This window comes from Typopeltis vanoorti, chromosome 9 (assembly GCF_054136105.1).
Source record: "Typopeltis vanoorti isolate ZY-2024b chromosome 9, IOZ_Tvanoo_1.0, whole genome shotgun sequence".
Lineage (NCBI taxonomy): Eukaryota > Metazoa > Arthropoda > Arachnida > Uropygi > Thelyphonidae > Typopeltis > Typopeltis vanoorti.
The window spans coordinates 71,031,346-71,045,634 of NC_143557.1; the positions used below are offsets into that span (position 1 = coordinate 71,031,346).

The 14,289-nt window shown below is 35.2% G+C and overlaps 1 protein-coding gene across 1 annotated transcript in view; it reads left to right on the plus strand.

The window, feature by feature from the left end:
- Positions 1 to 3,760, plus strand: part of LOC150103137 (GEL complex subunit OPTI) — a 66,489-nt gene extending 62,729 nt beyond the window's left edge. The window contains exon 4 of the mRNA XM_090398144.1: positions 3,501 to 3,760. Within this exon, the coding sequence (XP_090254270.1) occupies positions 3,501 to 3,542 (42 nt within the window). The 3' untranslated portion in view covers positions 3,543 to 3,760. The remainder of the gene's footprint in view (positions 1 to 3,500) is intronic.
- Positions 3,761 to 14,289: the final 10,529 nt, after the last annotated feature.

Below are 14,289 nucleotides of genomic sequence, written 5' to 3' on the forward strand. Positions count from 1 at the left end.
AGTTTAACACTATCTCTGGATCTCATTCTGACACACTGTTATTGTCAACAACAATGTCATTTGGTATCATTGCTCTTTGTGTTTTTTTTATATATATATATATATATATTTGTGTGTGTGCTTCTAAGCATTGTTGGTGCAATTTTATTCCTCTTTTATATCTGCATCTCTTAGTAACCCAACTCATGTTCTCTCATATTCTGTTTCATCACTTTCAAACACACATTAATTACTATCATCAATTGTAAAGATGTTTAAAAAAGAACTCTGATTGACTATGAAATTGTGCCATAGGAAAATGTTTGTGCATTAACAAACTAAATGGCCATGGTAGATAAAATACATCAACCATTTTACACTCCATAACTGCATTATTTCAATGGTACATTGTGTTTATGTTTTGATCAATGATAATAAATGATGAGAAGGCTATTATTTAGACATTATCATTTAATGACACATCATCAAATTCCTGCCATGTACCCTCAAGGGGTGTACAGCAGTGCTTCCCAAACTTCTGGATGTCAGGACCCCCTTTGCAAAAATTAAAATTATTTCACGGCCCCCCTCGAAAAAAAATCATAATTGAGAGATATATTATTATAATATTTATTGTATTTATATTCAATACAAAACATACACAATGAATATTGCAAAAATCAAATGCATATATTACATATTTGCCTCTTACCGTTTGGTTCTGAAGACGATACGGGCTGTTCTGGTAAAATATAAAATACTGTCCTTTTTTTTGAGTCTGTTTCTGCTTCTTCTGATTGTTCGCGGGATTTTTTTTTTATTTTTTATCAGCCACTTATTCATCTCAGGGTTAAATTTTTTAACGTAGAATAAATCAAATAATATCACCACAGACTGATAACATGAAATTAGTGAATATTACCTGAATAAGGAAATCCCTTGACCAGGAACATTTTTCTCTTTTGTGACTTTTCTCCCTTTACAGTAATTAAGCCTAACGCGAAACAGACAGCAAAGGCAGGTTATTAAAACTTGCATATGATTGGTGCGGTATTAACAAAAGATCGCACAACCGAAAGATAAAAGCATAGCTGACAATTGAGTTGAAATGCTAACTCTCTTCAACCGAATTCCATATGTGAAACTGCCATAACATTCATTATATATATATATATTACTTAGTTTTAACACTTTTATGAATTTTAACACGTTCGGTTGAATTTTATTGCTGCCTTGGGAAATCGAACTCACACACATCTAACTAATAACAATAGTTTTTAGTTAGATACTGTGTTTGCCCATGCAACATATGGTTTTGTTTCAGTCTATACAGCATAGTTTCTGTATGAGGGGGATATGCGATTCATTAATTAGTGTGTTTTTATCCCAGTTGTCTCTAATTGCACTATTTGGTGAGAAATATATTACACAGACTCCTCATACCTTATTCACTGGCATAATAAAAGTACTTGTTTTTATTGCCTCTGCAGTATAGTGGCTGTTAGGGAGGGCGTGTCTTTACCACGGCAAGGGAGTTACTATCTCCCCACATGAACTTGTTTAAGCTTTTTTTCATGTGTGAAGTATATGCGAAACTTTTATTGGTAACAGAAAACTAGCTCGGATGACAGTGATAATATAAAACGAGTTTTGATATGTATATAAAGTCAATATCAACAGTCCCTGATTACGAATGCGTGATAAAAGGGACAGGAAGATTTGGAACTTCCCTGGAGAGCATTCGAAGTAAATACAATTAACCACTGCTTTGAAATGAAACATATGAATAAGCAATATTTACTAATATTCGTTAAGCGCCGAAATATGCTGGAAGCAAAGTTTGTGAACCAACACCAATGTGTGAATTTTTCCATTAAAATATAAAAAATAATAATTAATAAATAACTTAAATACGTTTCTTTTAAAATAAAAAAATCTACTTAGTCTTAAAACATTTTAAACTTGTTTTCATTATTTCATGCCCCCCCCAACAAAACCTACGGCCCTCAAGGGGGCCGTGGCCCACAGTTTGGGAAGCGCTGGTGTACAGGATATGATAGTGTAAAAATAATCATATTAAAAATTCTGAATATTTTTACGTATTAATTTTGCTTGTTAGTTTTTGTTTTCATACACGCAGTGTCTGCACTTGTGATGTGCTCGTTACGAAAATAATATGTAAAGAAGTAAAAATATTTAAGTACTTACTAAATTGATTATTTGTATTATTTATAAGAAAGTTTGTTGTGTTTTTAAATGTTGAATTTTGTGTTTATGAAAGACTTTCTTCAGCGCTGGTGGATACAGCGAGTCAGCCATATTTTTACAATGCGTAGTTTCTGACGTTGTTGAAGTGCGCATGCTCCCGGAGTGAACTTGATGTTTGATTGACAGCTGACAAGAAAGCGTTGCGTATCCAAGTTACAGTGGTAAACAAGAGAGCGTTCGGAAAGTTTTTTTAGAACACTGGCCGAGGAATATTCAAGTTGGGAGGAACTTGATTTTTTGTGTGCGGCAGTTAAAAGGAAATTTTATATTGTATTCCGAAAAAGGAATAGTGGAAATAATATGTTTCAAGAAAGAATAAGTACAGAAGAAAAAGGAAATCTTGAAACTAAGTTTTTATAAACTGGCCGAAGAATATTCAAGTTAGAAGGAACTTGATTTTTTTGTGTGCGGCAGTTAAAAGGAAATTTCATATTGTATTCCGAAAAAGGAATAGTGGAAATAATATGTTTCAAGAAGGAATAAGTACAGAAGAAAAAGGAAATCTTGAAACTAAGTTTTTATAAACTGGCCAAGATATATTCAAGTAGGAAGGAACTTGATTTTGTTTTGTGTGAGGCAGTAAAAAAGAATTTTTAAAGGGATCTTGAAAAGAGCCTTAACAGGAAGAGAATAAGACTATGAACATTTTTTTTGTGATTGTAAAGAAAAAGTGTTTTGTCTTAAGAGTAAGTTTGTATTTTTTTAATAAGGCCTTGGATCCATATAATCTGTATTTGTAGTTATGTATTTTACTAGAAGTGTATATATATTGTTTTAAGTTTTATTAAATGTGTTTATTTTGTACTTGGTGTTGAGTCAATGATTAGCTGGATTCTGAAAAAGTGAGTTAAAGTCATTGCACCAATTGGAGTGAACTCTTTGTGCAAATATAATAACATATAGGGACACTCGGAGTCAAAAATAAAAATAATTGTTAGTAAATGAAATATTATTTATAATACACATTATAAATAACTAATGGCGCAGCCTATACAGGATAAATAAATTCATTAAATATTAACAATAGTACTACATGAAAAATTTACATATTTACGAAATGATGGTACAACATTTAATGACACTTTGTAGTTTAAAAAATTATAACATATTTGAATCTTATAGTTAGATGAAGTTAAAATTTCAGAATAGTATTTATATCCACATTGGATTTGCCAAAAAAAAAAATGATGTAATTGGCATGCAAATTTTCAAAAAATGTAACTTTTTCAAATTATTTATAATTTCTTTAATAGGTGACGTGGATTATGATATATTCTGCAACGCATTATGAATAACAGCCAAGATAAAGTGACAACCTTGTGATATACAGCTTGCAAAGCAGGAAAGCTGAAGATAACCAAGGATAGTTGAATTCCAAAGAGATACAATAAGCTTCCTTGGTTGTGGTGGCGGCGGCTTTGCCCCTATTCCCATCAATTTGTACATTCAAACACCTATGTCAGTGTCATCTGAGCATATCATGTACATTAAATAAATTCATTTCCTCCTCTTTTATTGTCTAGGCTTTCTTAGATTGCATGCATGTTACTTTTTACAAAACTTGATTTTGCTTCCCTACCTTCAAGTGTATGTTTGTATTATAAAATATTCATTAGGAATAACACCAGATTTATTATTACTCTTATATACAGGTAACTTCAACATTTACAATTTCATGAAGGTGACTTCAACACCCCATATCCCTCAGCTAACATATTTGCATTCTATCCACTGATAACTTTTATATCATCTCTTCTACTGACAATTATCAATCCATCTTATTGGATTTTACATTTGTATTTATTAACTACAGTAATTAATAGGTTCTGCTACAGTGAAGAAATAGAATAAATTTTGATTACACCAGCCATTTCAGCTGAAAATTATTTTATTTTAGTAGGAGGAGGAAGATTTTTACTTCTGAAAAACATGATCCAGCTCGAGAACATGTTTATTATCACTATAATAAGCTTGCCTTATTGCCACAGTTGTTTTGGCATAAACTGAATGATTAAACCTATAGGCTTTGGTTGATAAAGCAGATATCTTTTCTGCTGGTCAGGCTATAAATAAGCCAATGTGAGTTTGAAACCTACTGTGTCATCAGCTGTTTTTTAGGCAGAAGATGAATTTCATTGCAAGACTCGCACCTCCAACTTACTTCTTGGAGACAAAATAGTTTGAAGAGTTCCCATGTTGGGTGTCCATACTAGAGCAAAGTTACCGGATGATCTGATCTTTAACCCAGACAGTACTATATGAAAAATATGACTTCTGGGTCTGGCTCCCAGCGACGAGACCTCAATAAAGGTCGAAAACGGTCTGGGTAGTGACCCTTCCCATAATGCATAGCATTATACATACCCATAAGGATATGTGCTTTACATTATGGGATACTAAGGTAAGTGATGTGAAGTCATTAGCTTCTATATACGAGTTGCCCTGTCCTGATTATATTTCTGGTACAAACTTTGTTTGCTTATGCTTGGATCAAGGATTAAACCAAGTATATAATTTCTTGGTATCTTTAATGTATAGACAGTACTAATATGTACTTTAGGCTTTTACAATCTTCTGTGGGTGAGAGTTGCATAAAATAACTTTAACAGCACTGCAACCAAGTGTGAATAATGAAATAATTCATTCTAACAAATGGTAACTATCAAATTGGAAAGATGCCACAAAACCACCCAAGAAATTATATGGCATTGGTTTTACAAAAATGGTTAAAGTGCTGATATAGCTTTTGGATTGCTACAACAAAAATATGTATTTAGATGGGGTTGATTTCAGTTGTTAAAGCATAAAATCCATTTCTGTTGTCACATGAAGAATGCAATTTCTCAAAGAAGCCTGCCAGTTGTTTAAAGGCTTTTTATTTTATATACAGTACACCAAATATGGATAAAGAAAATTCCCTTCAGCTGAGGGGACTATCCCATCTATTTTGTTCGGCGGTCGATTCAGTAAACATTTAGGGATTGGTTTGGATCTACATGCCTTTAGGAATTCAAATCTATAAATGTGATGGTTATGCTAAGAAAGGTTTATATAGAGATATTAATTACTTATTATTTTTATTTAAAAAAAAAATTTAATTAGATGCTATGAACTTCTGTTATATGTGAGTGAAATGGAAAGCATTTTTTTTTTTTAATTCCAACCAGTGTGATTATGAACTACAATTGATTTTTCTCTGCTGAAGTTACATAATTCTCTCCTTGAACCTATTAACAGACAAAGCACTCACAACTGACTCTGGTAACTCATTCACGACTCTTCCAAGCAAAAAATCTATTCTTTCACAATACTAAACGCACCTTTATTCAACTTCCAGGGATGACCCCTTGTTCTGGACCCTCCAGCCAAGTGCTGAAACATTTCTCCTGCATCAATCCTATAAGCAACTTAAATGTTTCTATCATATCTCCTTCTTTTTTCTCCTATCAACCAACTTCTGCAATCCACACAACCTCAATCTATCGTCATAGACCACTCGCCTCTGAATCCTCTACACTGCTTCCTCATCCACAGGAGACCAGACTAGAGCACAGTAGTCCAAATGTAGGGGGTATCAAGGCCTTATAAAGAGGAATGACAACTTATCTCGACTTGTTAATGTGTTCATTATGGGCAACTTTAGCAGTATGCCCTCTGAACTTTAAGTCTGTCTACCACCACTCCTAAATCTCTAGCTTCATCTATTTCCTGGAAAACAGTACCATCAATGTGATACATAGCATGTAATCTGTTAGGCCCAAAATTCATAATTTTACATTTCTCCACATAAACTGACACCTGTTAACTTCTGCCCATACTGACAGCCTATTTAAATTGTCCTGCAAGCTCTCCACATTGCCTTGATTAACTATTACTCTATCTAATTTTGCATCAGCAGCAAACTACTGAATATTTCCTTTCATGTTATTTCCTATATCATTTATGTACAAAATAAACAGCAATGATTTATTTTGTATAAATCACCTGTTTTTGCCTCAATTCTGCCTCTCCATATACCAGTTTTTTGATATCTGTCCATGTCAAATGCCTTTGCAAAAATCATTGTGTAGCCATTTCCTTTATCCAACTCTGAGGTTACTCTATTAAAAAAACAGTACATTACTAAAAGGCATGACCAAACATTTCACAAAGCCATGTTGACCCTCATACATTGTAATATTTTTATCCTCCCATTCTTGAATTCTCTTTTTTGACCAAGTTTTCCAGTACTCTTACCACCACACCTGAGATACTGATTTGTCTATAATTTCCTACTGCAGTCTTAGGAAAAGGGGTCAAAGCTGTATAACAGAGGAGACCTCCACATAGCCTTTAAAAGGAATATGGAGAACCGACCAGGGCTTCTTACCTAATGACCAATCCTCACCTTCTCATGGTGCACCCTGTTGGGTACCTGGATACTGAACGAACGAGGATGGGGCTGGCAATTTGGGATTTAGCTGACCAAATTACAAAATGATGGTACAACATGACAAAATTTCATGCCAGCTGGGGCATCGCCCGGATAAACAAGGCCCCCAACTGTTTTCGCCAGGGAACCAGGGTGAACAGCGATTTGTTTCAGCTGGAACAAATCTGAAAAAATACCCCAACTTAACATCACCAGAGTTAAAGATCGGTACTATCAACATAAGAAGCCTGAATGGCAAAGAAATGGAGCTAGCTGAGGAATTAGATAAGTACCAGATCGACATAATAGGGGTGACTAAAACTGATGAGATCTTTCTGAGCAATAAATACAAAATGTTATATTCAGGCAATAACAATCAAGGAAAAGAAGGAGTAGCCATTGTATTCAATATTAAATATGAGGCTAATCCTCTTGAATGGCAGGCAGTCTCAAGTAGAGAGATGTGGGCAAATATCATAATGGGGAACTGGACAGTGAGACTTATTTGTGCCTATGGTTCCACAAAAGTAGAAGTGGAGGAATTTTTTGAGGATTTAGAGAAAGCATCTAACACAATAAAAAAGGAAAAGTTGGTCCTGGTTGGGGATCTAAATAGAGTAGGAAATGATTGTCAGACATACAAAAATATATTGGGAAAATTTGGAGAAAAGAGCTAACCAAAAAATTTATTGGCAAATATTTGTTGGATTTCTGCTCAGGACATGGACTGGTTATTACTAACACCATGTTCCAACATAAAAATGTGCACAAATTCACATGGATAGAAGAGGCAAGAAATAAAAGTCTCATTGACTATGTTATTGTTGATAGTGATGTTTTCTCTCTTGTGCAGGACACCAGCATGTACAGAAGATTTGAAATTGAAAGTGATCACTATTTAGTCTTGAGCAGGATAAACTTGAATTTCATATTGAAAAGAATAACATGTAAGAAAGTTTTAAAGCAAATAAAAGTTGAGCAGCTCTCAGATGTGAACTGTAGACTAAAATACACAAAGACTATTGAAGAAAAAATGAGAGTTTGAGAACAGGAACCAAACTTTAGAGATTCAAAGGCAAGCCTTGAAGAAAACCTTGATTGATTCAGCCAGAGAGGCATGTAGTGAGGTTGTCTGCAAGGATAGAAAAATCAGAATTCCATGGTGGACACGGGAAGTTAAAGAGTCAGTGAAGGAAAAGAAGAAAACATATCAAAAGTTCCTGGCAAATAACTCAGTCAGCTTGTCCTCTTAGAGAATACAGAGACAAATGTAAGAAAGCTGACTGACTTATTTGCCAGGAACTTTTGATATGTTTTCTTCTGTAAAACTAGCTAAACAAAAGTCATGGGAGGACTTTGGCAAGAACATAGAAAATAAATATCAAGAAGGTGGCAAAATATTTTGTAGGTTGTTGAAGAAGCTTAGAAATGGAAGGAGTACTGTAAAAGGAGTTAGAGATGACAAAGGTGACATGAAAATGGAAGAAAAAGATATCCTTGAAGTATGGAGTAATTACTTCAAGAAATTGCTAAATGAAACAAGCAGTGATATCACAGTGGTAAAGAAACACTCAACAGCCATACAGTCAGGAATACATATCCATACTTGAAGTAGAAAAAGCCATCAAAGGCTTAAAATGTGGAAAGGCAGCAGGAGTAGATGATATTCGACCAGAAATGCTGAAGTATGGTGGTATAAAAGTCTTGCAGTGGCTGCACTGTATAGTTCAGAAGGCCTGGACAGAGGGACAAATTCCCAATGATTGGAATAGAGCTCTCATAGTATCCATATATAAAAAGGGAAATAAAACTTAATGTGAGAATTACAGAGGTATTTCCCTACTGAGAGTTCCTGGCAAGATATATGCAAGTATACTTGAGAAACGGTTGAGAAGAATTGTAGAAGAAAAGCTTGGTGAAGAACAAGCTGGATTCAAGCCAAATAGAGCCTGTCAGGATCAGATCTTCACTTTACGACAAATAGTGGAGAAATCATGGGAATATAACAAACATCTGTATTTGAGTTTTGTAGATCTGGAAAAGGCATATGATAAGGTGCCAAGAGAGAAGCTATTCAATACACTACAGTTATATGGTGTCAATGGGGCATTATATCAAGCAACACCTGGTCTTTATTTGAGTTGTAAGTCAGCAATTTGAATTGAAGGAAATACAGGAAGATGGTTTAATGTTAAATCTGGTGTGTGAGAGAAGGATGTACATTATCCCCTCTGTTATTCATTATCTATATGGATCATTTTCCTTCATTATGAAGGAAAGTGGTATTAAACATGATATCAAAATTGGAGATGTTAATGTCAGCTCATTGCTTTATGCAGATGATGTTATACTTATCAATAAATCCGCTATGAGTATGCGATATTCCTTGACTAAATTGAATAACTGTTGTAATAGATATGGTATGAAGGTCAGCAATAAAAAGACAAAAATAATGAAAATAGGCTGAATTGTTGAAAATGTCAACTGCATTGTGAACGGAGAACCTGTGGAATAAGTAAAACATTTCACCTACTTAGACACGATTTTTTGTGAAGATAGTAAATTAAATATGGAAATAGATAATAGAATCAATAAAGCTGGTATAGTAGGAAGTCAATTTAATAAATTCATATGGAATAAGAGAGAAATAAGTCGGAACACTAAATTAGCTGTATACAAGACAGTGTTCAAACCAGTTTTAACTTATTGATCTGAGAGCTGGGTCAGAAGTAAAACACTTGACCAATGACTAGAGACCACAGGTATGAGAATCCTGAGAAAGATTAGAGGCGTGAACAGATGGCATCAATGGCAATATCATATTAAAAACGAAAATATTAGGAAAGAACTTGACATTGTCCGCATCCAGGAATGCGTTAGCAGAGCTAATCTCAGGAGTCCGCGCGGTTAGCCTAGTGGCTTTGCGCTTCGCAACCATATGCCTGGGGAAGGGGTGTCCTAGGTTCGATTCCCGTCAACCACGTGAGGAGCCTAAGGATCTTCCTCATCCATAGCCGAGTTAGCTGGTCTTGGGCGTGGACAGCAGAATTTTTTCCAGCCAGTTTATCTGGCGTTTTTCATCCCGCAAGCAGGCAAACCGGTTCGAGGACACATACATGGATTACAGTCAGGAATACTGACCCAGCCATAGGTCTGATTCGTCAGCCTATGCCGGTTCCGGAGCCCGGATAAAATTTGGGGGGACTAAATGGTACCGTGAACTCTCGCAAAAAGGGGGAACGCAGTATCATCACATGAAATTTATTTATTTATCTCAGGTGGTATGGTCACTTAAACAGAATGGGCGAGGAAAGATTGGCAAAACAAGTGCTCTCTGCCAGGTTGGCAGGAAAACAACCCAGAGGAAGACCAAGATATAAGTGGATTGATACGGTACAAAGTGCCTTAGATGACAGAAATATAAGATTTGATAATATTGGAGTCTTGACAAGTAATAGACTGATCTGGAGGAAAATTGTAGATAGGAAGTTAGTAATGATGTAAATTTTTCATGTAGTACTATCATATCCTGTACACCCCTTGAGGGTACATGGCAGGAATTTGATGATGAGGAGTCTTAGAATCTCCCTTATGCAAGGGAATTATTTTGCCCTCTTTTCACTCCCTTGGAACTCTACCAGAGCTGAGAATTAAATTAAAGAGCCTAGTCAGAGGCATTGCCAATTCCCCTTGCACACTCACAGAACCAAGCCGATATCCCATCTGATCCAACAGCTATATTTACAGTCATTCTGCAATATCATAAGTACTTTCAATTCATCCACCTCTGTTCCCATATATCAGTGTCTGTCACATAAGTTAAAGCAGTAACCTCACTAGGATAATATACCCTTGCAAAGTGGTCACTCAGTAGCTCGACTATTTTATCTGCTTCTGTCATCTCATGACCATCATCATCATTAAGGTGCATTTTCCAGAGTCATTCTTCCTCTTATTTGCCACATAATGAAAGAACTCTATGGGATTTTCTTTGGCCTGCTCATTTAAATTCTTCTCATGATCTGATTTTGCCCGCTGATCACCTTTCTTAACCTGAGCTATTAAAGGCCTCTGAATTAGCTATCAGCCAAAGTACTATCAATGAATAAGTTTTAAAAGAGGTAAACCGTGAGTAGACATAACTATATATAATAAATAACGGAAAAACTCACGTAGAAATATTATTTAATGGTATAATTTTCGCCCGTGTGTCACAGGCATCTTCAGTAATTTTTTTAGGAAAGTTATTGACCTTTTTAGTTATCTTACACCAGCTACTTAGGTGCCCTTTTTGGAATTGTCAGTTAATGTTTGATTTTTGTGCCTAATTGTACTGAAGATGCCTGTGACACACGGGCGAAAATTATACCATTAAATAATATTTCTACGTGAGTTTTTCCGTTATTTATTATATATAACTATCAATGAATGAAACTGCATGTACTCAGAAAATGAGTAAGAATGCCCAAAACATTTTACCAATTTATGTTCATTGGTAAAGGAAAAGTTGTTCTGTTTGTATCCCCAGTGATGCCAGTATCAGCACTGCTTGCAACAATTACTCTCTAAAACTTGGTTACATCATGACTTATTTTTTTATCCAAAACTGAAGGAATATTTTCAGAAGACATTTTGTATTAAATGAAATCAAGACAGCATAGAAAAGATTAGTTTTGTGAATATTAGCATGTATGTGCCAATATTCAAAACAGGCTTATGAGACTTCATCCCATCTGACACAGGTCGGATCAATTCTTGAAGTTATTGGATTTACTGGCCAACAGTCTTTGCCAACTGAAGGAGGCCAGTCCATTACTAGTGTTCAAAAGCTAAGGATGAACTACATTTTTACCTGTATATGAAAAACTTTTCATGACTGTAGCCAAATGTGGATATGAATTTATTGCCAACATACTAATTAATTATATTACACAAAAAAATGTGTTATAATTTTATACAAAGTATATTGCAATACGTTTTTGCAAAAGTTACAAAAATCCTAAGGATGTGATTAAGGAATTAATGTACAGTGCTCGCAGAAAACCATGCGGAGAGACATTTCAGTATGGAATATGTCCACCCAGAACAGCGATGCAGCTCTCACAAAGTCCTACCATGCTTAGCACCAAGTGATTCTGAATTTCTTTAAGCAAACTGGCCTGCTTCTTTGGAGCAAGGATAAGGCCTTATTTGTTTTCTGGAGGGGAATTTTGAGCAGCAATGCATCTTCTATGGGGGTTGAGATCTAGGGAGTGTACTGGCCACTCAATTCGATTAATAACCTCGTCTCCAAAAGTATTTCCACTGCGCATGTATGATGTGGTGTGGCATTGTCATCCATAAAAATGAATTCCTCGCCTACAGCACCACAGAACAACTGAAGAGACAAATTTCATTGCAATATCGTTCAGTCATAGTCCTTTTTTCCAGCACTTGTAGCTTGGTGCATCCATTAAGCATAATGCTTCCCCACACCATCACTGCCATATTTATCTCTTTCAAGAACATTCTCATGATGGTAAGCGTACCACTTTTACACAAGATCAAGTGTCTTCTAGTATCGGAAGAAAGACTAAAATATCTTCGTGCTCTGTGGTAGAGTGAGGTGACCTCTTAGCAAATGTCTGGAACACATTCCATTGGTTTGAAATGCTGCTCTGAGCCTGCATACAATGTTATGTGAGATTCCAAACTCTGGCAATATCAGTAATTGTGTGGTCTGCAAGCTTACAAATAATTCTTCTCCATGTGAAGTCACATAGATGCCATCTTGAAGACATTACAAGACATTGATATTTGCAACTTTATTCCTTCAAACACAATTTGTTTAGCATAGCCTTTTATCCTGTTGAGTGCTACCACATGGCCCCTTTGTGGACAATTTGAATGTGTACCTGCTTTCTACTCGAAATTGTCAGTTATACAAATCGCCACAAGGTGATTCATCTGAATTTATGTTTGTAATCTTCAGTAACCATGCTCATCCTGGGTTGGACACCAGTATAAAATCAATCATGTTCCTGTAATTCCTGCATGATATCCTCTTGGAACGATTCATCACATGAAGGATAAAGGGACAATGAATTAAAGGGCACACTTGATTGGCAATTATATTCAGGGATGTTGTACCATTCAGTCCTTGCTCTTCTGGTATCTTTGATACCAGATAGACATGGATGTTTGTGATTGTCTTTAGGTGGGGGAAGCTGAAGTGACTTGAAAAAATGCAGTGTTTGGTCTCTACAGCAAAGTTTCTGGACTATGTAAAAATAAAATGTATATAAAATTAATAAAAATGGGTAAAAAAATTCTTAGCCTACCCATGGTACAAATGTGCTATACATTTACTGATAACCTTCATAGCTGGGAAGCACATGATAAAGGTACTACTAAGAAAAGAAAAGCAACAATATTGAATACCGGAGGGGGGGGGCATGTGTTTAGGCATAGGTGCTGATTGGAACTCATGATAAACATTTAATTAAATGAAAACAACCGGAGAAATAAATTAAACAGTTTAATGTTTCCAGTTTTCATCTCCGACATAGACCTCTTTGGGCTACATAATTGTAACACACACACAAGCAACACAAAGTAGAGTGCAACTGTGTTATTTGAAGAGATGGGTCAAACTGCATTGTACTGAGCCTGATTGACCTGTATACCTATCCACGTTAAATAAAAGGAAGCAGAAATTGCTTCAGTGCTCTTCAATTTCTCCATTAAACAGTTCAATGCTTCCAATATTTTGTCACAGAGACATCTTCAGAGTTACAGTATAAAACCAACAAGAAAAACAAAGGAAAGTAAAAGTGAAACCTAATATACTGACTAAAGTTTAGGATCCTAACTAGGAGGTGCATCCTCTGTTGTTAATAGGAAGCCCTGTTTTTAACTTGGGATGCATAAGAATTACAGTTTCCCCATGTTTTGATTAGTTTAAACAATCAATTTATTTAAATTAAGTTGTTTTTAAAAAAAGACACTGCATCTTAAAGCTTTTCATATTAGAAATTGTCTTATCTTACCACTTCTACCCATTTTAGGGCTCTAATTTTAAATGATTCTAATATTATAGTCAACTTTGACAACTCCTTTTCACCAGTATGCTCTTCTTGAATGGCACCTTAAGAATAACCCCCCCCCCAACATCACAGGTTCCATACAGCTTACCTTTTTTGGAAGAACAAAATATACATACAGAGAATTGCAGTGGGTTCCTTTTCTCATCTCCCTTGGCCAATTTTTGTATGGATCATCAACTTTCAGTTATTTATCCCTAAGGGATGTACAGGACAATGTAATAATACTGCATGATAGGATTAATACATTATTATAATATTATACCAACTTCCAATTTTCCCATAAATTAGTCCAAGTAGGAGAAATTTAGAGATAAAATTCCCCATGTTGGAAATAATTTAATGTGCATAAATTTCAGTCTCATTTCAAAGGACCATTCAGTGCAGATAATGAACTAACAATTGAAAATTATAGTATGTTTGTAACATGCTGTAATTTTCAATGCAGGAATAGAACTACTTCAATATTAGAATTCAAGGAAATGATATCTAAATATCAAAAATTATTTAACAGTCATGTCCACGCGGTTAGCCTAGTGGCTGTGCCCA